The sequence below is a fragment of the Lepidochelys kempii genome, chromosome 4, assembly GCF_965140265.1.
Source record: "Lepidochelys kempii isolate rLepKem1 chromosome 4, rLepKem1.hap2, whole genome shotgun sequence".
Lineage (NCBI taxonomy): Eukaryota > Metazoa > Chordata > Testudines > Cheloniidae > Lepidochelys > Lepidochelys kempii.
The window spans coordinates 105,558,302-105,585,696 of record NC_133259.1 but is presented as its reverse complement, the minus strand read 5'-3'; the positions used below and the strand labels follow the sequence as shown (position 1 = coordinate 105,585,696).

Here is a 27,395-nt window from a genome sequence, read left to right as displayed (position 1 = left end):
ACTGGGGTGATAACGCATAAAATTTCACTTTAGATTATCCAGTTCTGGGCTATATCCACTGCCGTGATCTTGGTTACTTGTTGAAGTTCTTCGCCATCTAAGATGTATTCCACCGCTTATAATTTAGGGAGTTCTGCAGCTACAATGAGATGGATCTAATCTGTGTGATGAAAGTTGTGTCCTATGTGTATGGTTTAAAAGCTTCAGAATCTTTATTGATATCATAATGGGTGAAAATATTGTGCCATTAGACTTAAGGATGGCTCAGATAGTAGTGGGTTCTTCCCTATATTTTACAAAATTGCTCACATAAATATCGTGCTGGAAAAAAACACCACCACATGGAATAAGTCAAAGTGGTCTATTTTTTGTTTTTAAGGTAAGGAGAAGGATATTTTGGTTTTGCACAACCACATTAAATTTCAGAATATGGACCTGTCTGCTCTGGTTAAATGGTTGTAATATTAACTGGATGTGGTGTTCAAAGTAATTCATCTCTTTCCTCTAGATTCAATTGAATAAACAATTGGAATGTCGGTTTCCCTGCCAACTAGGCAATCAGAACCCTATAGGGCATGTCTGCACTTGAAACTTGTTGCAGGTTTTGTGTATCCACATTAAGCGATCCACAACAACTGTTGAGTGAGTGGTTTGTATTCACCATATTCAGAGGGGTAGCTGTGTTAGTCTGTATCCACAAAAACAACAAGGAGTCCGCTGGCACCTTAAAGACTAAGAGATTTATTTGGGCATAAGCTTTCATGGGTAAAAACCCCACTTCTGAAGTGAGATCCGAGGCTGGGAGCTCCAACAGCGGAGCATTGCAACGCACCCAGGATTGCAGGGCATATGGTGACACAACCTCTTATCAGTCTGGATTGCACCAAAAACCACCATCACAGATGCATTTTCATTTTGGTAAGAGATTCATAAACTTTATGAAAACTATCATAAGTTGCAAGATCCTAACATCTGAAGAAGTGGGTTTTTAACCCCTGAAAGCTTATGCCCAAATAAATCTGTTAGTCTTTAAGGTGCTTTGTTAGTCACCGTATTGTTATTTTCCAGTTACCGTACTTTTAGGTTATATTGTTGCGGCCAGATAGCACTGCAAAGTTTTGTAATAAGCATTCAGCTTCTCAGTAGACATCCCCTGGTGCATTACTCCACTGCTGTACTGCGTGCATTCAGGGATTTTTTGCACTGTGCAATGTGAGAACTACTGAAATTCAGGGGGTTGGGATCAAATTAAATAATTCCTATGATTCCTCTCCTTTCATCCCATCATCCGTTTGGTTTTTATGTGTGCAGCTATCAAGGAGGTGCTGCCATCCCAGGTCATATGGCTGGGCAAAATACAGGAGGTTATTAATTGGTTTCCATGGTTGGGGTTCCCCAGTAGTATTGAGGCCAGTGATGGGACACATACCTATTCTTTGCCCTCCCATACAGGGTCTCAGAGTACATGAACAGAAAGGCCATTTCACCATAGTGCTGCAAGGTTTGCTTGATCACAGTGGAAAGGCCCATGATCCAGGATCTTTAGAAAATTTGAACTGTTTTCTCCAGTGACAATAGAAACATTTACTCTGATGGTCATTGCAGACATTGATATTGTTGCATCTTAGAGACTAACAAATTTATTTGAGCATAAGCTTTTGTACGCTACAGCTCACTTCATCGGATGCATTCAGTGGAAAATACAGGAGAGTGATCAGGTAAGGTGAGCTATTACCAGCAGGAGAGCGGCAGGGAAAAAACCATCATAGGGCCTAATCACATCAGCCACACTATCAGAGGCTTGTTCACCTGTACATCTACCAATGTGATATATGCCATCATGTACATTGGTCAAACTGGACAGTCTCTACGTAAAAGAATAAATGGACACAAATCAGACATCAAGAATTATAACATTCAAAAACCAGTCGGAGAACACTTCAATCTCTTTGGTCACTTGATTACAGACCTAAAAGTGGCAATTCTTCAACAAAAATACTTCAAAACCAGACTCCAACGAGAGACTGCTGAATTGGAATTAATTTGGAAACTGGATACAATTAATTTAGGCTTGAATAAAGACTGGGAGTGGATGTGTCGTTACACAAAGTAAAACTATTTCCCCATGTTTATTCTCCCCTCCTCCCTCCCTCCCCCCTCCCCCGCCCCCGCTACTGTTCCTCACACTTTCTTGTCAACTGCGGGAAATGGCCCACCTTGATTATCAGTACAAAAGGTTTTTTCTGCCCCCTCCCCCCACTCTCCTGCTGGTAATAGCTCACCTTCCCTGATCACTCTGGTTACAGTGTGTATGGTAACACCCATTGTTTCATGTTCTCTGTGTATATAAATCTCCCCACTGTATTTTCCACTGAATGCATCCGATGAAATGAGCTGTAGCTCACGAAAGCTTATGCTCAAATAAATTTGTTAGTCTCTAAGGTGCCACAAGTCCTCTTTTTCTTTTTGCAGATACAGGCTAACACGGCTGCTACTCTGAAAATTGATATTGTTGCCATTCTTCCAGTCATCTGGAAGATGCTGCTTACTCTCTGTTTCCCCCAGGGAAGCAGAGCTTTTTACTTAGATGAGAAAAAAGAGCTGTTTAACTATATCCTGAGTGTTTGTAGAATGACATTGGAATGTGCATTAGGGAGATTAAGATGTAGATGAAGGAGCCTGTTGTTGCGGTTGGGGGCTGATGAGATATTTGCCTCTTTATGATACCTGCTTGCTGTGTTTTGCACAACCTTTTGTGAGAGCAAGGGAGAAAGCCTTGCGGCTGGATGGGAGGAGGAAGTGGACAGATTTGCTGAATGTTTTGAATTGCCAGAGAGGCGACCTCTATAGACTGCTGTAACTACTCAGGGGCACAGTTAGCAATGCATTTTGCTACTAACCTGAGTGTTGGGGCTGCATGTGAACAATGTATTGCTTTTGTATAAGGCTTTAATCATGATTATTGCACAGCTTCACGTGTATGTGCAGAGTAGCAGCTGTGTTAGCCTGTATCTGCAAAAAGAAAAAGAGGACTTGTGGCACCTTAGAGACTAACAAATTTATTTGAGCATAAGCTTTCGTGAGCTACAGCTCACTTTATCGGATGCATTCAGTGGAAAATACAGTGGGGAGATTTATATACACAGAGAACATGAAACAATGGGTGTTACCATTACCACGTTACCAAGGATTTTATCATGCTTCATATGTGCATTTTATCACACTTTATGTGAGGATTTAAGTATAGTAAATGTGAGGATTTTATGACAATGAAGCCAGGCATTTCAGTGAATTGTGTAAGACTCAAAACCATAAATGTAAAGATATTTTAAATGATTTCTTAATAAATTACAGTGAACACACGTTTGTGCTTTCAAAGCCCTGCGCTTCAGGTGGATTTTTGTTTTTCCATCATCCCCAGTGGCTGTGATGTGCTAGCAATTTCCCTGTCCTTTAGGAACTCAATTCAGGACCTCTGTCCATGGTTACCGCAACATGCCCGGTGCTTTGGGGAAAAGAGAGAAAAAGGACAGCTAGTTTTTGTCCAATTTATAGTCCTCCATGTCAACAATGATAAAATATTGCTTTTTTCCTAGATTTTTGGAATTCCAGGAGAAGAGATGAAAAGGAAAGGAGGCAGAAAGAGAGTGAGGAATGATGAAGAAGAGAGGAAATATGTTGGGTTATTTTAATCTTTAAAAATACCCCTCTCCACAAAGAATGGCATGGAAAGCAGTAATCTTTTATAGTTTTTATATAAGAAGTTTGGTTGGTAGTTCTTAAATAGCCTGCTTAAGCATTTCAGCTAAAATATAAAAAAATTAAAGCAGCCATGATTAAAAATTATTTAAAACATATAGCCAGACCAGTTATTTTAATCTTCTGCTGACATTGCTGCTGTGAAAAATGAAGCTATTTTATGCAAGTGGATTTGGTGTTTTAAACGTACGCTGTACATACACCCCACTTCCTTTCCTAGAGGGTAGGAAGATACCCAGCCACACTACAGAATTTATACAAAATTCTTTCCACATATCATAGAGAAACTGGAAAAGATCCAGAGGTGAGTGACAAAGTGATCAAAGGGATGGAATAAAAGCCATATGAGCAAAGGCTGAAGGAACTGGGGATGGTTAGTTTGGAAAAGAGGAGATTAAGGTGTGACATAGCAGTCTTCAGATACTTGAAAGGCTGCCATTAAAAAGATGGAGAAAAGTAGTTCTCTTTTGCTACAGAGGGCAAAACAAGAGGCAATGGGTTCAAACTGTAGCATAGCAGATTTAGATTAAATCTCAGGAAAAACTTCCTAACTGTAAGAACAGTAGGACAATGGAACAGACTGCCTCATGAGGCTTGTGGAAGCTCCTTCACTGGTGGTTTTCAAAAGGGGGCTGGATAGCCATCTGTCTTGGATGGTTTAGACACAACAAATCCTGCATCTTGACAGGGGGTTAGACTAGATGACTCTAGCAGTCCCTTCTAACCCTACGATTTTATCTATCCAAATGTCTGTATTCTAGAATTAGTAAATGAATTTATATGTTCCAGTGAACATCAAGAAATGGGTACTGACATGTCTATTAGTTGCAAAATATTTAATACTCAGAATGAAAATCAAATACACCTCGAGTTTATTCAGCATGGTAGAGAGAATTGTCAAACACAGCTTTGATGGAGAAAATAACTTTACACTGAAAACAGAAAAAATACACTAACATTTGGTATCCCATAGATGCATTTGTGCAGTTATGATATAACAAGAATCATATATGATCTCATTACTGAAACAACATTTGTAGATACCATTTTAAACTAGTGTAAACGGATCTTGAGGTCATGCACTGGGCTGATCCTGTGTAAAAATTAAAAAACAAACCAACAAAAAAAACCAAAACAAGTGCTAAAAGCATAAAGCAAAAGAACTCAGTGTTTTACTCTTTCATTGATTCTAATAGCTATTGTATTAATTTAAATATCGTACTCATTGTGTAGTATTTTCTTTGTTTTTTTCTTAAATTACCAATGAAAGAATTTTGTAAAAGAGAAAAGCACTGGCCTTTCAAATGCTTACATTAAATAAGACACATTTAAAACTGCATTTGACACATTTGATCCCCTCCCTCATTTAGAGATCACGTAAAAGGATTTATGAACATTAGGAATGAAACTAATGTAGCCCTAATTATGTCATATTTAAATTGACAGTTTGGGATTGGATGTTCCTAAGTCACTTAGCTGTTTTTGAAAATCTCACCTTTAAAGGCTTACATTTTTCTAATTTAGTTGTTTTTATAGATATCACATCTTTATACCATATGGCAGAACTGTTCTTTTCCTACACTAGAGAGACAAGCTGGATGAGGTAATATTTTTTATTGGACCAATTTCTGTTGGTGAGAAGGACAAGCTTTCAAGCTACACGTAGCTCTTCTTCAGGTCTGGGAAATATACTCAGAGTGTCACAACTAAATACAAGGTGGAACAGATTGTTCAGCATAAGTAGTTAACATACATTTCAAGGGACCATTCAAGGCAAAGTGGCCAGTTAACACCTCTCCAGTGACAGGAGGAGGAAAAAATGCACCACAAAACCAATGATATACCTGAGATACATTGGTGATATTTTCATCCTCTGGACAGATGACCTAAACTCCACATATTTCCATTGCTGTGATGATCAATAACCCTGAGAGCACACCTTTCAAGACCCCTGGGTCCTACCTATGCCTATAACAACATGTGGTATACCTCATCTGGTGCAGTAAATGCCCCAATAACAACTCTGTCAGTGAAATGAGACAATCACTATGCTCTCAGATGAATTCACATAGAAAACTGATACGACAGAAACATTGTATCATCCATAGGCAAACACTTTTCATAAAACATTTACTCCATATCGGACCTCTCAGTCCTCAACCTCAAAGGACACCTACCTAAAACCATCAAAAGATGAGCCTGGGCTGGGACCTTAAATTTATAACTTTGCTGGACACTGAAAATCATGGACTTAACAGAGACTTGGATTTATGGCTTATTACAGTGATCTATAACCACCCCCTCCCCATTTTCCCCTCTCCTATTATTGCAGAAGTCATAACTGGCCACATTGAAGGGTACCTTGAAATATGTGTTAACTACTTATGCTAAACAATCTGTTCCACCTAGTAATTAGCTGTGACACTCTCAGTACATTTCTTAGATCTGAAGAAGAGCTTTGTGTATAAAAATCTTGTCTCTCTCACCAACAGAAGTTGTCCAATAAAAGATTTTACCTCAGCCACTTTGTCTCTCTAACAACCTGGGATCCACATGGCTACAACTTTTCCTAAATTGGCTTTATTTCTCATGAGTATTGTTCTGAATCATTGGATACTGTTTTTGCTTCAGAAAAGAGTTAGAAATAATCTAATTATTGTTTTTGATAGGAATCTTAATAAAAATGTGTAAGATATAAGTTTTCCAGGAGTTCAGCTCTTTTGTGGCTTCCATTTTGGTTATTTTCTCAGCCTGCTATGCTTTTTTCTTCTTCCTCATTACTATTTCAGTACCTTCAGCCTTTTTGTGAGCCTTTTCTAGAGCGAGAACATCATCATCAAATGTACCTTATCTTTTCTAACTTCCTCCTTGACCCAGGCCTTCCATTTCTGAAATTAGTATCCATGCTTTCCTTTCCTCTTGCCTGGACTATTGCATGTCTCTGCCCATTTGACTCTCCAGAGACCAGCACATGCAGACTGCGTCTATTCACTTTCTCATATATACAAAGAAATGCAACATCAACTCCATCCTCAAGCAACTTTATTTCTAACTCCCCATTTATTTTAGGATTCTGTTCAAATTTGTCCTCTCATTATTAAAAGCTATCATGGAGTTGCTAAAAGATCCTCTCTATTTCCCCCTAGTGCTCTGGTTGTCTAACACTGGCCTCCTTTCTGTCCAATCAGAAAATCTTGTTCCATTTGGTGTGAAAGCCTTCTTTCCTCTTATTATCTGGAAAAGCCTTCCTGTGGTTTTTCACTTCATTGACTCTCCCACTCATTTCATATCTCACATTTCCTCCTTGACTATACCTGTCAAATGCTCTCTCTTTCTGACATTATTGAGTACTATATGTGTATTATTTACAATAACTCTGAAGAATTTTTGGATACCATTTATGTGATTAAAAACATTAAACTACAATGCAATTACATTTTGCATAACACATAGGATTGCCAATATTGTATTTCAAAAATAAGATACCGTTTTCTTAGCACCCCAGCCTACCCATTCTACCAAATATTATTATAATAATCATTAATAATAATTAATAAGCTGTACTTACTTACATTTGCCAGGGGTATTTCTTGCTGCTTTTTTGCAGCACTCAGCAACTCTTGATCTTGTTGTACAGAGATGAAACAATAAGGGATGTCGCTTGTAATAAGGGACTGTTGGTAATCCTAGTAACACACTACTCTGTGTAATATGATGCAGATACTTTGTCCACTAGGTTATGTTGCCTTTACATAATTTATATAGTCTTAAATTAGCCTCAGGAAGTCTCCCTTATTATTTTCTGAATACAATAGAAACATACTGGGCCAAATACTACTCTCAGTATATTTTTTCAATCTAACCCAGCTGACAGTAAAGTCATGTGGGAAACTAAAAGTAGAATATTGCCCTGTAAGAATGGTCTCAGAGGCATATATGTACTGAAGTGGAAACCTCAGGTATACTACCAAGGACAGAATTTGGTCTAAATATTATTTCCCAGTTCATACTGAAGCGTATGTGAATGCAGAATTTCATACATATCAACTTTAATTTACTGTGCTTTCCTTTTTGAACAAAAAAATTGTTTAAATATCATCCAAAAAGTAGTCTGTATTTAAATGAAACAGATAATTTGGGGTTAAATTCTACCCTGAAAACTGCACCATGGATGTCAAGAAAGAGCACTATTTCAGGTTGTTTCAAGGCTGACAGTGGCTGGCTCTGCACCAAATAATTTTTATATCATTATCCAAAATGCAATCAGCATGGGGCTCTTTTTTCGTATAGCCAACTGTTTTGTTTAAGATTGGGAGTGTGGGTGGCTAGGGGAAAGAGGAGGAAAGGAAGACATTTTAGGCCAAATATATGCACTTTCCAAACACAGATCAGTGGCCAGAATTTGGCAGAACAAGTTTCAGTGGACACTGTGTCCAGGAACTCTGAATCTTACAATATGCTCAACAGTAGCCACATAGCTATCTGTGAAAGAAAGTGACATCAGCCTTACCTCATTTATGTAATAAATGCATGGCAGTATATTATTCTGATCTGTGGAACATTAAAAGATTAAACTAAATGGTATATTGTATAAGAGGTGATTTTCTTCCTGGTGTGAGAGGGATATCTTGAAGATGCATAATAATTCTATGGGGACTATATCTAGTAATATGACCAGTGTGATCCTGTAATGTTACTAATGACAAAAACAAGCCCTGTGCTGCTGTGGAGTCTTTGTTAGGATTTATGTTAGTCAACTTTTAGATTGATTTAAAAAATTTTATTTTAACTGTATATGATCCACATTTTTCTACTGGAACATATGTGCCCATGCTCAGGAATGAATATTGTCCCTTGGGAACAGATGGATTTATACTTTTCTTGCTCTCACTGCAATCCTGTGTATCGCCAGTTTGTTTGGGGATGTTGTAAGAGAGCTTGTAGCATTCTGTGGTATGTATGCATGTGAGACATATTTCTCGACTGTTTTATAGGCTCCTGATGACAATAACAGTGTCTTGACAGAGTTCATAACTCACATAACTTACTGGCAGCCTGTAAATGAGCCATTGTTTGAGGTGGGGTTTCTACACAAACACGAAAGGACTTCAAATGGTGTTTGTTTCAAGTACCTTGAATTGTGAGTAACCACTTTCTGCAGAATAACTAACAGGACCTTGTGGCAGGTCAAACAAAACAGAAAACCACATCCATGGAGTGAATTTGTTAGTTAACTCTTTCCTTGCCCGAGATGTTTTTCCCCACTCCTCTCAAATAGGGTGATAGAATCATAGATGACTAGGGGTGAGAGAGATGTCAGGAGGTCATCTAGTCCAACCCCTGGCTCAAAGGCTTAAGGTATTGTTTCTGGAACAGCAAAATACTGGTCCAGGAGGGGTCACCCTCCTAAAATCTAAAAAGGTTGGTATACTCTATTAAAAGAATCATTCTGTGTTTGACAGCCAGAACAAAGTATCTTGAGTAAAAACCAACTGTTAAAAAGGTAGGCAACTACCTGGTTGAAAACTGGCCATGTGTTTGAATCTTGAATATCTAATAACTTTCCCAATATCAGAGCCGGTGTTTTACACCTAGAAAACCAAAGGAGGATATATGCATAGTTCACAGAACACATGGGTCTTCCTATTTTAAGTTGTTCTAATATGTATTTTTCTACAAGTGGGGGAATCAATTAAAATTATTTTGTATGTAAAATTAAAGTGCAGTTCTAGTAGGAAAAGTGACTATAAAAATGGCATTATGGATTTCCAGGTGTGGTTTTGTCATTTATTTATTTCCACTTCAAGTGTTTTCAGCTTTCACAAATAAAAAGTGACATGTTTCAGAGTAACAGCCGTGTTAGTCTGTATTCGCAAAAAGAAAAGGAGTACTTGTGGCACCTTAGAGACTAACCAATTTATTTGAGCATGAGCTTTCGTGAGCTACAGCTCACTTCATCGGATCTGATGAAGTGAGCTGTAGCTCACGAAAGCTCATGCTCAAATAAATTGGTTAGTCTTTAAGGTGCCACAAGTACTCCTTTTCTTTTTACAAATGAAAAGGTATTTTTAATAGTCAACTTTGCAAGCGCCATCTGGGATCTGAGATTAAAGCTGGATACTTTGCTCCTAGTGCATCATCATCAGTAATAAAGGTTATTAGACTTTTGGTTACACCTATACAGGTCCCTTGTCTTCAAATTATGTCCTACTCACTCCTGTGCCACCCCAGTGCCTCCATAGCATGGCATGAATTTAACAACTTAGAATTTAGTAAATAATTCTAGTAAATAACTGATAATGTATAAGAAGAATAAGATCCCGCTCACACCTTGTCAGCTGTATTGTCTCTGCAGGCTAACAAGAGTGAAAAGCAACAATAACTTGTTTTGTCACCAAACTATTTTTGTCAGTAGATATGACCTGCATACACAAAGGAAGCAGATCTCTTGGGTAAGACACTGCTTCACGTAGTCACTTTTCCAAGTGAAGGTGCTCTTTAAGAGTGCGTAGGTCTGTAAAGCAAAAAATAATTACAATGTTTGATGTTGCTTGGTCAGTACCCAGATTCCCTACAAACCCAGTCCTGTATAGTAGCTCTTGGTCTAACTTTAGTCATTTGTTTGTATAGTTCATGAATCTTTTATATCGTACTAAGCATCTTCGTATCTGTCCTACTTTCTAGACTTCGGGATACAATTACCAGGAACAGTCTAACATCTTTAAATCTCTGTCAGAATGAGAACCACACCAGCAATGGCCAAAATGCTAATTTCTCTTTAATTGGAAACACTTGAGCACTGATAAGAATGAAAATGACTCCTTTGTTCTGAAAGGGATTCTTACAGGTTTCCCAATGAGACTGTATTTTTTTTTTTTAATCTGATTCTCCTTCACTTCTCTTCTTAGACAGATCAATAGGCAGATGAAACAGACAGATAGATTAATAGGTGGATGAATAGACAAATAATAGTACCATATCCCAATCAGAACCCTTTTGTTAGACTTTTGAAACCACAAAATAGTTTTGGAAAATTCTTATTGGAGAGATTACTGAATGATAAGGTGCCCAGCAATTTGTCAGAGTGGAACAAACCACTTTACAGCATTCACAGGAACATATGAGCAACTCTGTTTTAATGGTGATGAGACATTTCCTAGAATATGACAGGTTTCAGAGTAGCAGCCGTGTTAGTCTGTATTCACAAAAAGAAAAGGAGTACTAGTGGCACCTTGGAGACTAACCAATTTATTTGAGCATAAGCTTTCGTGAGCTGCAGCTCACTTCATCGGATGCATGAAGTGAGCTGTAGCTCACAAAAGCTTATGCTCAAATAAATTGGTTAGTCTCTAAGGTGCCACTAGTACTCCTTTTCTTTTTCCTAGAATATGATGAGCCTGAAACAATTTGAAGTTTAGTACTGTTGGTTACTGCCCTACTGGAAAGAGCTGATTTGAGATCATTAAATTGCAGGTAGGCAGTGCCTCCAGAGTGTAAGGTAGGAATGTGAGTGTGTGGTGATGACAGTAGACTTTGCTCAATACCTGCGTCTATATATATTGTAGGTTTCAGTGGATACCTGGTTGATCCCTTCACTCTATTGTCTGGGAAGGAAGAAGTGGTAAGTAAAAGCCACTCAGACAAACTCTCCTTTTTAAAAAACTTTACCTTAGTTTGCAAGTCAGAATCACCACAGAATTCTTTTGCAGCTCACATGAGATAGCAGCAACTAGAGCTCATAAAGGGAAGTGGAATTGTACAATGCAGTATAATTCAGTTCTTAATTTTTTCAGCTTTTGTCCTTTAATTTGTACTCACAATATTTTAAAACAGAGGATAGAAATGTACACATTGTGGGGAAATGTATACATTGTGGCACAATAAATATTTTTAGAAAGACACTATATTTTTTATTGTCAAATCCTAAAAAGGAACTAAAAGTTATTTTAATAGTGGTAAAGAGTAAGAATTAACTCAGCTATCTATAGCCTGTGGAAAGTATTGTCTGAACCTTTTATTTGGTGAGATTTTAAAATACAGCACAGTGAAGAGTAGTATCCAATAGTGGGGAAAAAAGTCTAGAATGTAATAAATAAAGCATTATTTAAAGATATCCCTTTGCATTTCACTTCGTTAGTATAAATAATAGGGTAATGTCTATGTGCAGCACTGTTGCAGTATCAGGCGATTTGTCAAGGATACATTGTCTTATGCTAATTCAGTTTAATATACTGAGGTAAAAGGAATACATTAGTCTAATATAGTTAGCTGAACTAATGTGACAGGAAACAGAAGTCCACGGATATCAGAAGAACTTTTATTAGCGGCTCTTCTATTAGATCAGTAAGCCTTTTAATATCATTACTTTTTCCTTTCTTGAGATTCTTTACTATGTGCTTCAGGTTAAGTACTGGTAGGTGCCTGTTTTATTTTCATTGTTTATTATTAAGATTTTTTTTTGTTGCCATTTTTAAGAATTGTAACTTGTTTTATTTAAGTATCTTTCTGCCAGGTAGTTCATTGAAGTCTTTTATACGATAGTTGGTGTGGTTATTGCCGTTAGAGAGCAGCATCTCTGTTTGTTTGTGAGTTGATGGGTTATTACTGGGGATTTGCTTTATTTCTGCACTGGCTTAGACATTCATTTTATTTATTATTTCATGTTATCTATGTTTTAGTTTTGACATGCTTTAGATTCTATTTTGTGAGGCAACCAGAGGCCCAAGGGCTCAATATAATTGAAAAAATATATCATTATTTAGCATCCATTCACATCTATGAAGAGATGTTTAGAGGTTTTACATTGTGGCTAGATTCTGATCCCTTTATTCATGCCAATAGTCCTTTGCTAAAGCAAAGAAGAAACTTGTTCCTAGCGAGTTTGAGTCATTGTTTGCATGTATTTAAATTATTACCTGTTCTATCACGCTTATGGGAATGGGGCAGCAAAGTGACAGACTCTTGGACCAGATCCACAGCTAATATAAATGGGTATCGCTTCAATAAAGTTAATGGAGCTACACCGATTTACGCTGTCTGACAATCTGGCCCCCTCTGTCTTTACAAGTCTTAACTTTTATCTCAGATTATAGATTTTAAAGAAATATTCAATATTTATTCAGAGTGTATGCTGACAAGGGTTAATGCATACTTGCTACTAAGATGTTTAGGTGATGAAATAGTATTGATTCACATAGTTAGCACTGAATATCAGACTAGCTGTAAAAAATGCCATTTTTAAAACTAAAAATCTCTACAGCATGGTGAGTGACTATAAAGTATTGTGTATATGTAGAAAAGTTAAAAAAAAGAGGATACTTAGAAGAAAGCGTGAACAGCCTGCATGAAACAGATTTTCCATATCTTGCCTTGGAAACAATATGAAAGACCTGGAAAGAATTTACATGTATGATAGTCTAGCTGTTCATTGTGTTTATTAATAATTGCATATGAAGGTAGTGGTACTTTCTCTACAGAGAAAGCCCCTTTCCCCCCCCTCCACACCAGCATTTCATCTCAATTTTACTTTATCCCGTTCCCCTGTAATTTTGATTTCTCTAAACCTTACTGCTTTCCAGTACTTGTTTCAAGTACAGCTTGCCCTTTCACTGTACTGTCATGGATGGAAAGGTACAAACAATGCTTTGTAGACACATGGCAATTGGTAGTTTATATCTCCTTGTGTTAAGTCCAGCAAAATAAATAGACTTGTGACTGCTTTTACTGTAGAATTGAAAACTACTGAAAGTTTAGCTCTACCACACAGAAAATGTGGAAGCGGTTTAATGAGACACTTGGCAGTGTAATACAGGATAATTCCATGGTGCCTAGTGCTGCTCAAGTTATTCATCAGAGAGTTGAATTTTTGTGATTGTAGCACTGTAAGTTTCCATGCAAACTGTGGGCTCAGCCTTTGCTGGCATATGCCAATGGGCCACTCGTATTTCAATGTTGGTTTAAAATATTCCACTTTTTGTTCTGATGCTCTATAGGGTGACCAGATATCCTGATTTTATAGGGACAGTCCCGATTTTGGGAGTTTTTTCTTATATGGGCACCTATTCCTCCCCACCTCCGTCCTGATTTTTTACATTTGCTATCTGGTCACCCTAATGCTCTATGCTCTTTAAGGAAGGGACTTTGCCTTCGTTTATATTTGGAAAGCAATTAGCACACAGTGGGCACAACCAGAAGCAAGAGTTACAACTATAGGATCATATGCTTATGACTTGTGAGGATATATTGCAAGATTCACTGAGACAGATTGGATCACAGCTTGCATCAGCATTAGATTTCATACCTTGGAAATATTACTTTCATACACTGTGCAAAGAATCTTTTTTGACATATTACTTTAAAAAAGAAATCTTTTCCATTTCAGTGCTTGCATCATTGTAGGTGGGAGCCTCTCAAAGTAGCACTGAAAATCATGACTAAAGTAAATTACTATGTTAAGGACAGTGGAATTGATTCTCCATTCCCTTACCCTTTTTATAGGCATTTGTACCTGTGCAAAACAGATATAAACTGCTACTATTTTGATGTGGTGATGGAGGTGTTCACTGACTTTACACAGGTGTAAATAACATAAGGGCCAAGGAAGTGGACGATGAGGCCCTGCGACACTAGGTTTCAGCTTCTCTGCAGTGTCCACTTTTTCTTTGAAATATTGTTTCCAAAGTTTCAGTGCTTACCCTTGGGGAAGACAGTAAACTCGGAAGTGAATATTGCAGTGATAGTATTTACATTCTGCATCTGAATGAGAAAAGACCTTTATTAAATCAACTTGTGGGTAGCTGTGGGCCAGAATTCTGTTAATCAGCCTGTCTGGTGGCTGAAAGTTACTTGCTCAGATGCTTTCTGTTTCACTTAGCTAGAGGTTAGGGATGGGGGAAGTGTACATCTTTTGGTAACACTTAAGAAGTCCAGCCTCTACATGATTCTATTTTCAGAGACCCTTGATAACATCAGGCAGTCAGAGTTGGCTGCTACTGTAATATTCTTCCTGGAAACAGCTGCTGAGGGCAGTTACTTCAAGGAATTAGGGTATTCAGGTTGTATTCTCCATCTTGGACATTGATCAGACATCAAATTTAATATTTTTATGTATATATTTAGCTATATAGCACCTCTCCTCTGCCACCTTCTCCCTCCTTCACTCCTCCCGACCCCAACTTGCTCAATGTGCTTCAGGATAATGAAATAATAACATAAAAAAGCAATAATAAAAATAAATGATGTACCTGTGGAACTCCAGACACCTTAGTGTTATGAGGCATCCTCATTATGAAAATGTGTTCTGCCAAATTCTTGATCTTAGAAGATTTCTTGTTTAGTGGGATGAAAGAGGTTGTTCACCAAGTAGAGTTTTCAACCCTTCATGCCTCTGGAGATCACCCCAGTCTCATTTTCATGTTACCTCAGTAATAGGGGAGGCCGAATCCTTGAGTTACTCCTTGAATTTGGATATAGCAAAACAGTTTTAAATGTATTTTGTAGGTGATAGAACCTGTGATGGGTGGTGAAAACAAGCTGCCAGTCCAACCCTAAACCTGGATTTTAGACACTTTTTTTAATGTTTGCATTTAAATTTTAGAGGGCTGCTATTGCTAAGCAATTTTGTTGCAAGCTGTTTTAATGCTGAAGTTAACATATACTAATGCAGCTTGTCTAACAGGACTGGGTTGTTCTGACATGCATGGGACTATGAGAATGGCTCCAGGCAAATGAAAACACACTGTTCAAACAAGCAAGAGTGTTTTTTCCAGCTGTGTAAAGACCATTTTCTGTGTGCCCTCCGAGTTGCTATGTCTACACTACTGTTAAAACTTGACTAATAACAAATGTGTAAAGGCACAGTTGTTGCTATCAGGATATTACCATAATTTTCCTGAACAGTGTGGGAGGAGGAGAACGTTTTCCTTATGAATGTCATGATACTATGCTATAGAACGGTTTCAGAGTAACAGCCTTATTAGACTGTATTCGCAAAAAGAAAAGGAGTACTTGTGGCACCTTAGAGACTAACCAAATTTTTTGAGCATAAGCTTTCGTGAGCTACAGCTCACTTCATCGGATGCATACTGTGGAAAATACAGAAGATGTTTGTTTTTATACACACAAATCATGAAAAAATGGGTGTTTATCACTACAAAAGGTTTTCTCTCCCCCCACCCCACTCTGCTGCTGGTAATAGCTTATGTAAAGTGATCACTCTCCTTACAATGTGTATGATAATCAAGGTGGGCCATTTCCAGCACAAATCCAGGTTTTCTCTCCCCCCCTGCACACACACACAAACCCACTCTCCTGTTGGCTATAGAAGGCGGTGACTGTCTGTGACTTTCTCCCTCAGCCAATGTTGAACACAAATAGCCCTTGAAGGAGGGATTGGAAACTGACTCTCCTCCCTCCCACATGAGTGCCCTAGCTACTGGGCTATCAAGACATTCTCATTATCTCTCTGGCCCAATGACCATTTAATTATTTATACAAAGTGAAATAGTTTCAACAGGAGCAATTGCGTGACACCTACCCCTTAGCCCAGTGGTTAGTACACTCCCCAGGGAGACAGGGGAACTGGGGGAACAGGCAGAGTGGGGACTTGAACATGGTTTTCCTGCATCCTTGATGAGTGCTCTAACAACTGGGATATTGAATAGAAGGGGGGAAGAAGCACCACCATCTCCTCCTCTGATGTGGGCCCTGATCTGGACCAGATCTGGCTCTATAGGCAGTATAGGCAGGGGAACATCTAGTTTCAGACTCCAGCCAGGGTTTATATGTGAGCTTGGTGCTGAGCCTCAGGGCAGAGGTGGCTTTACACGTGTCCACCAGCAGAAATTTAGGCACCCAGAGAACTTTGCTGGCACAAATTTAGACAGCTAAAGAATTTAGGCACTTACAGGGTGAGGGGGCAACTCCACAGGGGTTTTGAGGATCTGATTTCTGGATTTAGGCACCTAAATCCCTTTGTAGATCTATCCCTGAGTTGTATAATGGCTCAGAGCAGGTCTATACAATACAGAACTTAAAATTCCAGTGGCCTCCACAGCTTTGTCCATGTTAATAATCTCATTAGTGTTACCACAGTTGGAGATGAATTGATGGTAGCAGCCAACTGATATTTTTAGCAAATATTTCCTACATACATAGCCTTTAGAGAACAACTTTCTGGAATATCCTTACTTTGTAAAGGGCCTGGTCAAAGGAAAGGCTCAAACGTTAACAATATTTAGCCATTTTTTTGCTAGAAGGGCTCTACCATGGTTCTTTTCTTATATCCATGCTATAATTGTAACTGCCCAGTGCTTAATTTGTGTCAGGACCAAGCCCTGGCACCTCTAGGCTTGGCAGTTCATAGCCCTGGCACCTCTGGGCTTGTTCCATCAGTTATTAATGTAAAAAATTGTTGAGTCCCTGCACCTAATTGCTTATGCCCTGGCACCTCTTTCATTACAAATTAAGCGTGGTGGTAACTGTCTGTACAGATGTTTATAACACTGAAGCTTTATTTACATGCAGTAATTTAGCCTTTGTTAAAAACAGCTGTCAGCAACAGATGTGGCTGAACCAATGCTAAAAACAGTTAAACTGCAGGTGAAGACAAGACCCAACCCTGATCAGCACCCAGAGTATAGGAATGTGCCTGAATGGCACAAATGGGCCCTATGATTTGGCTTCTAAAATAAACATCCTGGAAAGATTAATGGAAATGGAGAAAGCAGGGTTGTAATTCTCATATATTCAGCCAACACTAAAAATAGCAGGTCCCTCTTCAGATCCATACATTGGAATACTATTTCAGGACTACAATTACACAGTTAAGCACCAGAAAATAGAGAAAAAGTTACAGCAGTAATTTAAGTTGTTTTCTACAGAAGGCAAAATGAATGAAGAATTAAAACAACCTGTAAACTTAAACTTTAGAAAGTGTGACATTCTTTGCTTCAGTAGCAGCCAAAACTAAATACATTTACAAATAGGGAGAGGAAATCATATTCTCTGCTTCTTTTTCAACCCCAGCTGCTAGTCAAATTTCGGGGTCTTGAGGCTGTTCCAGTTGGACGTAGAAATTGATGGAGTCTGGTATTCTCGTTGTGCAATCTTATTTATTTACAAGGAATGTACAAAGTCCTCCTTTTCTGATTGCAGGAGGAACCAAGGACAAAAGAAGTTCCTTAGCGTACTGCTCCAAGCCTCTTTATCCAACAAACCTGAGGCTTTCTCTCTAGCTTTTCCCAGGTCACACCATACTCACAGGATATTGCTTGGCTTTCTTGCTTTTCACCTCTGCTACTCTTTTTGTTCTTTTGTGTTCTCAGTTTGTATGTGTTGTGCCTTCCTTCAGCTCCCGACCATTTTGCGCGCACACACACCTGGTTACAATACCCCGTGGAATCCCCCGGTCCACATGGTACTTGTTTCTGGGCAGACTTTATTGGCCTTGTTTTAGACTTTGTGGCCCCATAAATGTCTCTACAATGCTCTTAAATGAAGGCTTTGTTCACACATCCATTTGAATGAGGTTTTAACTCAGCCCATAACAAGCATTCACTCAGCTCATAACACCCCTCAGCTCCATTTTACTCATCTTCCCAATGAGGCCTAAAATGGTGCTATCCAATAACCCATTCCAAATAGGAAGAAAACAAACAATTTAACACAAATTATTACAAATGATACAAGCGTAGCTATTTACATAATCCTTGGGATAGACCCTAGACAGGCCTGTCCCAAATAAATGAAGTGGCATACAGAATGCAGTTGGGTCCCAAGACTAAATCCAAGCATAACTATTTACAGTGTCTTTCTGTCAGAGTAGTTTCACTTCACCAACATAAAATTTTATTCCCACCCAAATCTGTTAGGGGGCTTTTTTCTCCATGGATTTCCTTTCAGTGTGCTCCTGAGGTGTGTCATTTGTTTCTGTGGAACTGCTGGCAGTGACAGTCCCTGCCCATTCTGTCTGGGTATGGGACTCATTACTGTCACAACATTCCCAGCCTCAGTATCCACAGTTACATTCTCCAAATTGGAGAGTAACCTTGCTGAAATCCTATCTCCCTTATATTGCCTTCGATGGTCCTTCTGGATAACTTTGGGTTTAGTCCTGGGATCCAACTGTATCCTGTATTCCACTTTGTTTATTTGGGACAGTACTCTATAGGGTCCATCCCAAGGCTTATCCAGTTTAGGGGTCCTACCTTTCTTCTAGGAATGTGGAACCAGACTAGGTCCTTGCTTCTAAAAGATTCTCTATATGCCATGATGCCACAGAAGCTTTTCATTTTATCAGAGGCTATCCTCAAATTTTCTCCAGCAAAAGTGTGAGTTTTTTCAGTTTTGGGTTCCATTCCCTTTGTTCCTTTTCAGGAACTCCATACTAGAGGTTTGCCGGGGTCCATAGATCATGCCCAAACATGGGGAACACTTTTTGTACTCTCATTGCTATTTTGTATGCCATCAAAAGGAATCAGAGTAACAGCCATGTTAGTCTGTATTCACAAAAAGAAAAGGAGTACTTGTGGCACCTTAGAGACTAACCAATTTATTTGAGCACAAGCTTTTGTGAGCTACATCATCATGCATCCGATGAAGTGAGCTGTAGCTCACGAAAACTTATGCTCAGATAAATTGGTTAGTCTCTAAGGTGCCACAAGTACTCCTTTTCTTTTATCAAAAGGAATGGAATATGCTGGGCCCAGTCCCTTTGGTGGTGCTCTACAAATGTAGCCAGCTGAACCTCCAAAGTCCTATTGATCCCTCCACCATCCCATCAGATTGTGGGTTTGCTTTTGTGGATGCCTAGAATCTCACAAACCTGTTGAAACACTTTGGATTCCAAGTTTCTCCCTTGCTCTGTAACTCACTCGGGATCCAAATCTAGTGAATACCTTCACTAAGACCCCTGCTACCATCACAAGCTCTTGATTTCTTATTGGATATACCTCAGGTCATTTTTTGAAATCATCTCTAGCTACCAGCAAATATTGTTTGCCCACCTCTGTCTCAGGTAACAGCATAAGAGCATCAATCGCAATACTCTGGACTGGTGCATCCCACAAGATCCTGCTGCAAAGGGGCTCTCCCAGTTTTAGGGGGACCCTTCTTTGTAAAGCAAGCATCACCTTTCCTGCACCAACTTTTTATGTCCTGCCTTCATTTTACCCCATAGAAATTTTCTCTTGGCTAAGGTTTTGCAAATCCAAAATGTCCAGCAGTATTAAGATCATGACACACTGAAAAAGAAGGTTCTGATGTTATATCTGGTACAAACAGCTGTGTCCATCACCTGCTGTTTTCTCCCACCTTCTAGACAATATTTCGTATTGAAATTCCAGGCTTTCCCCGTGACCAGGAAGCTTTAATGGTGATAATAATATGGGAGGAGACCACATTCCAGGGTGGCTGTGTTTGCCCGTTGATTTTCTAATTACACACTATCATGAGATCAGAATCCTCTCTTTGGGAAGTTTTTAGTTTGTCCTGGGTTCCATTCCTGCAACCCTATCCCCATTGTTCCAGAGGATAAACTGGGAACACTGGGCACTTCTGCAAATTAGAGGAAGAGAGGCAGACCTGTTCCATTGAGCAACTAATTCCTTGCTCTCCTACTTGGGGCAGTGTTTTCAAATTAGTCTCCCAACAAGGCTATCTGGACAAGGCAGGAACATTACTATGCCTATGGCCACATCTGCGTGTGAAATCTTAACACTGCAGTTTTTCCAACCATCTGACAAGCTGTCCCAAAGACTTCCTGGATCTAAAGAGCCATTGCAGGGAAGCATTGGTTGGTCCTGACCATAATCTTCCTCCCATACAAATAGTGAGGAAAACATTGTGTAGATTTAACTGCTGCTGGAGTTCCTTTTGGTTGGTGCAGTAATTTCTCTCTGGGGAACATAGATTTTTGCTATAATAAGTTACCACCCGCTCAAGTCCCTTATGTTCTTGTGTCAATATTTTCCTCAAATCATAAGCACTAGCATCTGTGTCCAATAGAAAGGGGGTTTTGAAACATGAATAGGCCAAGAAAGGCACCATCACAAGAGAAAGGCCAAGAAATAGGCCAAGAAAGGCACCATCACCATCACCTCTGAAAATGCTACATCACACTGCTGACCACTGAAATGGTTTCCTTTTCTCACGCAGTCTATGCAGTGGTTTTGCAATAGTTGGAAACCGACAAATGAACTTTCTGTAATAGGAGCAGATCTCTAGAAAGGTACTGTCTGGGGAGTTGGGTAGCCTTTTTAGCATCTCTGGTCTAATAACCATTATGGCTGAGTCTGTGTTAACTATCCCTATACACAGCACGGATTGTAATATGCACTCGATAGCCAAACTCCTCTTACTGTTGTTTAGATCTGGGCTATGAAGCCAAAACTCTGGTCTGATCTTTGTACCTCCATAAGCTTTGCTCCTTCAACTTGGTGTCACCTGTTTCCTGGTCCAGGAGAGAGGCTTTCACTAGACACTTTAGACACTCTGTCTTGACCTGCCTTAAATTTATAATAGTCCTTCTTTTTGGGCCAGTTTTGTCACAGTACCAGAATTTAACTGACCTATTTTTGGATTATTGGCCATTTCCCCTTTTTTACAAACCACATATGTCATTTGTTCTAATCATTCAATATTGTCATGTACCAGATTTATATTCCCTCTTTCATCATATAGATTGGATTCAGAGCTGTACTTACAGGGCTAATGACAATCAGTTTCCATCTTCCTCACTAGCAGCTGCTTTCTCTTCTGGTGCACCATTGAAAGAAAAGCTTCAAGTTCTATGGGAAAATTTCACAGCCTCTTGGAGGGTCTTTGGTCTCCTTTTGCTGATCTTGATCAGCAAGTCCAAGTCCAGTTGAACATCTACAAATTGGTCCAATGCCAGTGTATCCTGGAAGGCCTCTGTAATATCTGGTATGCCAAGAACACAAGTCTCCACAGATACCCTGCCAGTTCAGGTAAGGGTTCTTTCCCTCTCCTTCCAGCTCCTAGCTGTGCCCTGGCCAGCTAAGATGATGCCTAGATCCAAACAACATGTCAAAAGTTTGGGTAAGTGTGACATTATTGACATAAGCTGGGACTATATAGATCATGGTTGCAACCAAAGTCCTGTAGTGGCTCCAAATCTTGTATGAAGGGAGTCAAATAAGGTGTCTAAGACAAGGTTATGGTTTGCTGGTTATGATTATGCTGTCTATGTGTGTGTATCATTTTTGTAGTTAAAGTTATGAATACTGACTGTATTTCAAACTTACGCTATGCTTCTCGGTGACACCCGGATAAGTTGGTTTCAGAGTAACAGCCGTGTTAGTCTGTATTCGCAAAAAGAAAAGGAGGACTTGTGGCACCTTAGAGACTAACCAATTTATTAGAGCATAAGCTTTCGTGAGCTACAGCTCACTTCCTCAGATGCATATCGTGGAAACTGCAGCAGGCTTTATATATACACAGAGAATATGAAACAATACCTATTCCCACCCCACTGTCCTGCTGGTAATAGCTTATCTAAAGTGATTTCCAGCACAAATCCAGGTTTTCTCACCCTCCACCCCCCCACACAAATTCACTCTCCTGCTGGTGATAGCCCATCCAAAGTGACAACTCTTTACACAATGTGCATGACAATCAAGCTGGGCTATTTCCTGCATAAATCCAGGTTCTCACATCCCCCCCACCCCCATACACACACAAACTCACTCTCCTGCTGGTAATAGCTCATCCAAACTGACCACTCTTCAAGTTAAAATCCAAGTTAAACCAGAACATCTGGGGGGGGGGGGGGGTAGGAAAAAACAAGAGGAAACAGGCTACCTTGCATAATGACTTAGCCACTCCAAGTCTCTATTTAAGCCTAAATTAATAGTATCCAATTTGCAAATGAATTCCAATTCAGCAGTTTCTCGCTGGAGTCTGGATTTGAAGTTTTTTTGTTTTAAGATAGCGACCTTCATGTCTGTGATCGCGTGACCAGAGAGATTGAAGTGTTCTCCGACTGGTTTATGAATGTTATAATTCTTGACATCTGATTTGTGTCCATTTATTCTTTTACGTAGAGACTGTCCAGTTTGACCAATGTACATGGCAGAGGGGCATTGCTGGCACATGATGGCATATATCACATTGGTGGATGTGCAGGTGAACGAGCCTCTGATAGTGTGGCTGATGTTATTAGGCCCTGTGATGGTGTCCCCTGAATAGATATGTGGGCACAGTTGGCAACGGGCTTTGTTGCAAGGATAAGTTCCTGGGTTAGTGGTCCTGTTGTGTGGTATGTGGTTGTTGGTGAGTATTTGCTTCAGGTTGCGGGGCTGTCTGTAGGCAAGGACTGGCCTGTCTCCCAAGATTTGTGAGAGTGTTGGGTCATCCTTTAGGATAGGTTGTAGATCCTTAATAATGCGTTGGAGGGGTTTTAGTTGGGGGCTGAAGGTGACGGCTAGTGGCGTTCTGTTATTTTCTTTGTTAGGCCTGTCCTGTAGTAGGTAACTTCTGGGAACTCTTCTGGCTCTATCAATCTGTTTCTTTACTTCTGCAGGTGGGTATTGTAGTTGTAAGAAAGCTTGACAGAGATCTTGTAGGTGTTTGTCTCTGTCTGAGGGGTTGGAGCAAATGCGGTTGTATCGCAGAGCTTGGCTGTAGACGATGGATCGTGTGGTGTGGTCAGGGTGAAAGCTGGAGGCATGCAGGTAGGAATAGCGGTCAGTAGGTTTCCGGTATAGGGTGGTGTTTATGTGACCATTGTTTATTAGCACTGTAGTGTCCAGGAAGTGGATCTCTTGTGTGGACTGGACCAGGCTGAGGTTGGTGGTGGGATGGAAATTGTTGAAATCATGGTGGAATTCCTCAAGGGCTTCTTTTCCATGGGTCCAGATGATGAAGATGTCATCAATATAGCGCAAGTAGAGTAGGGGCTTTAGGGGACGAGAGCTGAGGAAGCGTTGTTCTAAATCAGCCATAAAAATGTTGGCATACTGTGGGGCCATGCGGGTACCCATAGCAGTGCCGCTGATCTGAAGGTATACATTGTCCCCAAATGTGAAGTAGTTATGGGTAAGGACAAAGTCACAAAGTTCAGCCACCAGGTTAGCCGTGACATTATCGGGGATAGTGTTCTTGACGGCTTGTAGTCCATCTTTGTGTGGAATGTTGGTGTAGAGGGCTTCTACATCCATAGTGGCCAGGATGGTGTTATCAGGAAGATCACCGATGGATTGTAGTTTCCTCAGGAAGTCAGTGGTGTCTCGAAGGTAGCTGGGAGTGCTGGTAGCGTAGGGCCTGAGGAGGGAGTCTACATAGCCAGACAATCCTGCTGTCAGGGTGCCAATGCCTGAGATGATGGGGCGCCCAGGATTTCCAGGTTTATGGATCTTGGGTAGTAGATAGAATATCCCAGGTCGGGGTTCCAGGAAATAGCCCAGCTTGATTGTCATGCACATTGTGTAAAGAGTTGTCACTTTGGATGGGCTATCACCAGCAAGAGAGTGAATTTGTGTGGGGGGGTGGAGGGTGAGAAAACCTGGATTTGTGCTGGAAATCACTTTAGATAAGCTATTACCAGCAGGACAGTGGGGTGGGAATAGGTATTGTTTCATATTCTCTGTGTATATATAAAGCCTGCTGCAGTTTCCACGATATGCATCTGAGGAAGTGAGCTGTAGCTCACGAAAGCTTATGCTCTAATAAATTGGTTAGTCTCTAAGGTGCCACAAGTCCTCCTTTTCTTTTTCCGGATAAGTTGGTGTCAGCTCTGCCTAGCCTGATTGATGACCCATTAAGGACCATCAGCTATACAATTGACCCATTGAGAGAAGGCTTGTGACTCAGCAAGGTATGCAGGGACATGCCTATTGACAGAACTCTGAGGTTCTCACAGGGCATGAGAATATAAAAAGCTGCTGCAGCTCCTCCATCTTGTCTTCAATCCTGCTTCTTACCTCTGGAGAACTTTGCTACACTGAAGTCACTGAACAAAGTACTGATGACCCATCCCAGCACTGGATGTACTCCAGAGACTTGATTTGAACCTGCAGTTTATTCTATCACTGCTGCAAGCCTGAACCAAGAACTTTGCCATTACTGTATATAATTGATTCCATTTAACCAATTCTAGCTCTCATCTGTGTCTTTTTCCTTTTATGAATAAACCTTTAGATTTTAGATTCTAAAGGATTGGCAACAGCGTGATTTGTGGGGTAAGATCTGATTGTATATTGACCTGGGTCTGGGGCTTGGTGCTTTGGGATCAAGAGAACCTTTTTTCTTTTCCTGGGGTATTGGTTTTCATAACCATTTGTTCCCGTAACGAGTGGCACTGGTGGTGATACTGGGAAACTGGAGTGTCTAAGGGAATTGCTTGTGTGACTTGTGGTTAGCCAGTGGGGTAACACCAAAGTCGTCTCTGTTTGGCTGGTTTGGTTTGCCTTGGTGTGCATAGAAACCCCAGCCTTGGGCTGTAACTGCCCTGCTTTTAGCAATTTGTCCTGAATTGGCACTCTCAGTTGGGTCCCGCCAGAAGCAGCATCGTTACAGTGACGTAGTCGTGCTAGGATCCACAGAACCAGGTCAATTAAGCTTTGGGTCAAAACCCAAAGCTATCCAAATTTGAATTTTGGTATTGAGAGTTTTGTTGGTTAAAGAGCAGTTGCAACGGGTGAGCAAACAGCATATGAGGGCCTTGGCAAAAAAGCCCCGGAAAATTTGTGTTCAGAAAAGGGGATAAGCTTTAGAAAGAAAGCTACAAACCAAGAACTGAGAAATCTGTTAATGGCCAGTGATTAGGAGGCAGGAGCACAGCCCTTACCTGATGCTACAGAAGCTGCAGAAGCAAGTGGAATGCAAAAGGCAGCAAACAAATGGCAACTTGAGCATGAACAGAAACTAGAGAAATTCAATGGGTGAGAAAGCAAAGGATTGCTGCTGAGGAGAGGGTTCACCAGCTGCGACAAGAAACTGCCAGAATTCAGTTGGAAGTCAAAAAAGCAATCGAGAAACTGTATCCTCTTGAAATTTCAGTTTATAACAATGTTTGTATGTTATATTGCTCTGACCAGGGGGAGGAGGTGGGAAATAGCTGCTTGTCTGTGGAAAAAAGCAGTTTGTCTGTGAATGAAGTTTCTGAATATCTGTCTAATGTCTCAGAAGTGAATCTGGAATTAGATCAAGCACAGAACTCATTGGTCAGGACAATGTTTCTCAGGAGCACATTAAAGTGGATGGTCAAGTGGAAGCCCAACTGAGGAAGGAAAGGGTAGATTTTTGATGGGTAATGTATTATAGGCTAGTACAGCTTATAAAAGTGAACCTGAAAAGGGTAACTGGACTATAAGGTGGATAGAAAGCTGGCTAGATTGTCGGGCTCAATGGGTAGTGATCAATGGCTCCATGTCTAGTTGGCAGCCGGTATCAAGTGGAGTGCCCCAAGGGTTGGTCCTGGGGCCGGTTTTGTTCAATATCTTCATAAATGATCTGGAGGATGGTGTGGATTGCACCCTCAGCAAGTTTGCCGATGACACTAAACTGGGAGGAGAGATAGATACGCTGGAGGGTAGGGATAGGATACAGAGGGCCCTAGACAAATTGGAGGATTGGGCCAAAAGAAATCTGATGAGGTTCAACAAGGACAAGTGCAGAGTCCTGCACTTAGGACGGAAGAATCCAATGCACCGCTACAGACTAGGGATCGAATGGCTCGGCAGCAGTTCTGCAGAAAAGGACCTAGGGGTCGAGAAGCTGTGGACGAGAAGCTGGATATGAGTCAACAGTGTGCCCTTGTTGCCAAGAAGGCCAATGGCATTTTGGGATGTATAAGGAGGGACGTGATAGTTCCCCTCTATTCGACACTGGTGAGGCCTCATCTGGAGTACTGTGTCCAGTTTTGGGCCCCACACTACAAGAAGGATGTGGAAAAATTGGAAAGAGTCCAGCGGAGGGCAACAAAAATGATTAGGGGACTGGAACACATGACTTATGCGGAGAGGCTGAGGGAACTGGGGATGTTTAGTCTACGTAAGAGAAGAATGAGAGGGGATTTGATAGCTGCTTTTAACTACCTGAAAGGGGGTTCCAAAGAGGATGGCTCTAGACTGTTCTCAGTGGTAGCAGATGACAGAACAAGGAGTAATGGTCTCAAGTTGCAGTGGGGGAGATTTAGGTTGGATATTAGGAAAAACTTTTTCACTAGGAGGGTGGTGAAACACTAGAATGCGTTACCTAGGAAGTCTCCTTCCTTAGAAGTTTTTAAGGTCAGGCTTGACAAAGCCCTGGCTGGGATGATTTAATTGGGGATTGGTCCTGCTTTTGAGCAGGGGGTTGGACTAGATGACCTCCTGAGGTCCCTTCCAACCCTGATATTCTATGATTCTATGTTTCTATGATTCTATGATTTGCTGGAAGTAGCTGAGTGTAGTGAGAAGAGCAGCAGTTTATCTGTTGGGAGTGGCAATGTGCCTGGTAAGGAAAGTTTGGATGAGCCTAGGCAGCCTTGTGAGCTGATGGCTTTGTCCAGTTAGCAGTTTGGGAAGGCAAGGATAGTGGAAGATGAGTGTCCCTATAATTTACCTGTTACCTGTGTGGAGAATTGTGACAGTGAAGGGAAAGTGCCTGTGTCTGTCGGGGTATTGACTTGCTTATGG

At 40.4% G+C, this 27,395-nt stretch overlaps 1 protein-coding gene across 5 annotated transcripts in view; it reads left to right on the top strand.

Annotated features, from left to right (window-relative positions):
- Window positions 1-641: 641 nt before the first annotated feature.
- Window positions 642-27,395, top strand: part of SLC34A2 (solute carrier family 34 member 2) — a 60,395-nt gene continuing 33,641 nt past the window's right edge. The window contains exons 1-2 of one of the 5 annotated variants that reach the window (XM_073342356.1): window positions 20,969-20,986; window positions 21,499-21,725. In XM_073342356.1, the coding sequence (XP_073198457.1) occupies window positions 21,684-21,725 (42 nt within the window). In that variant the 5' untranslated portion in view covers window positions 20,969-20,986; window positions 21,499-21,683. The other 4 variants (XM_073342355.1, XM_073342358.1, XM_073342359.1 and 1 more) reach the window with 4 other exon arrangements.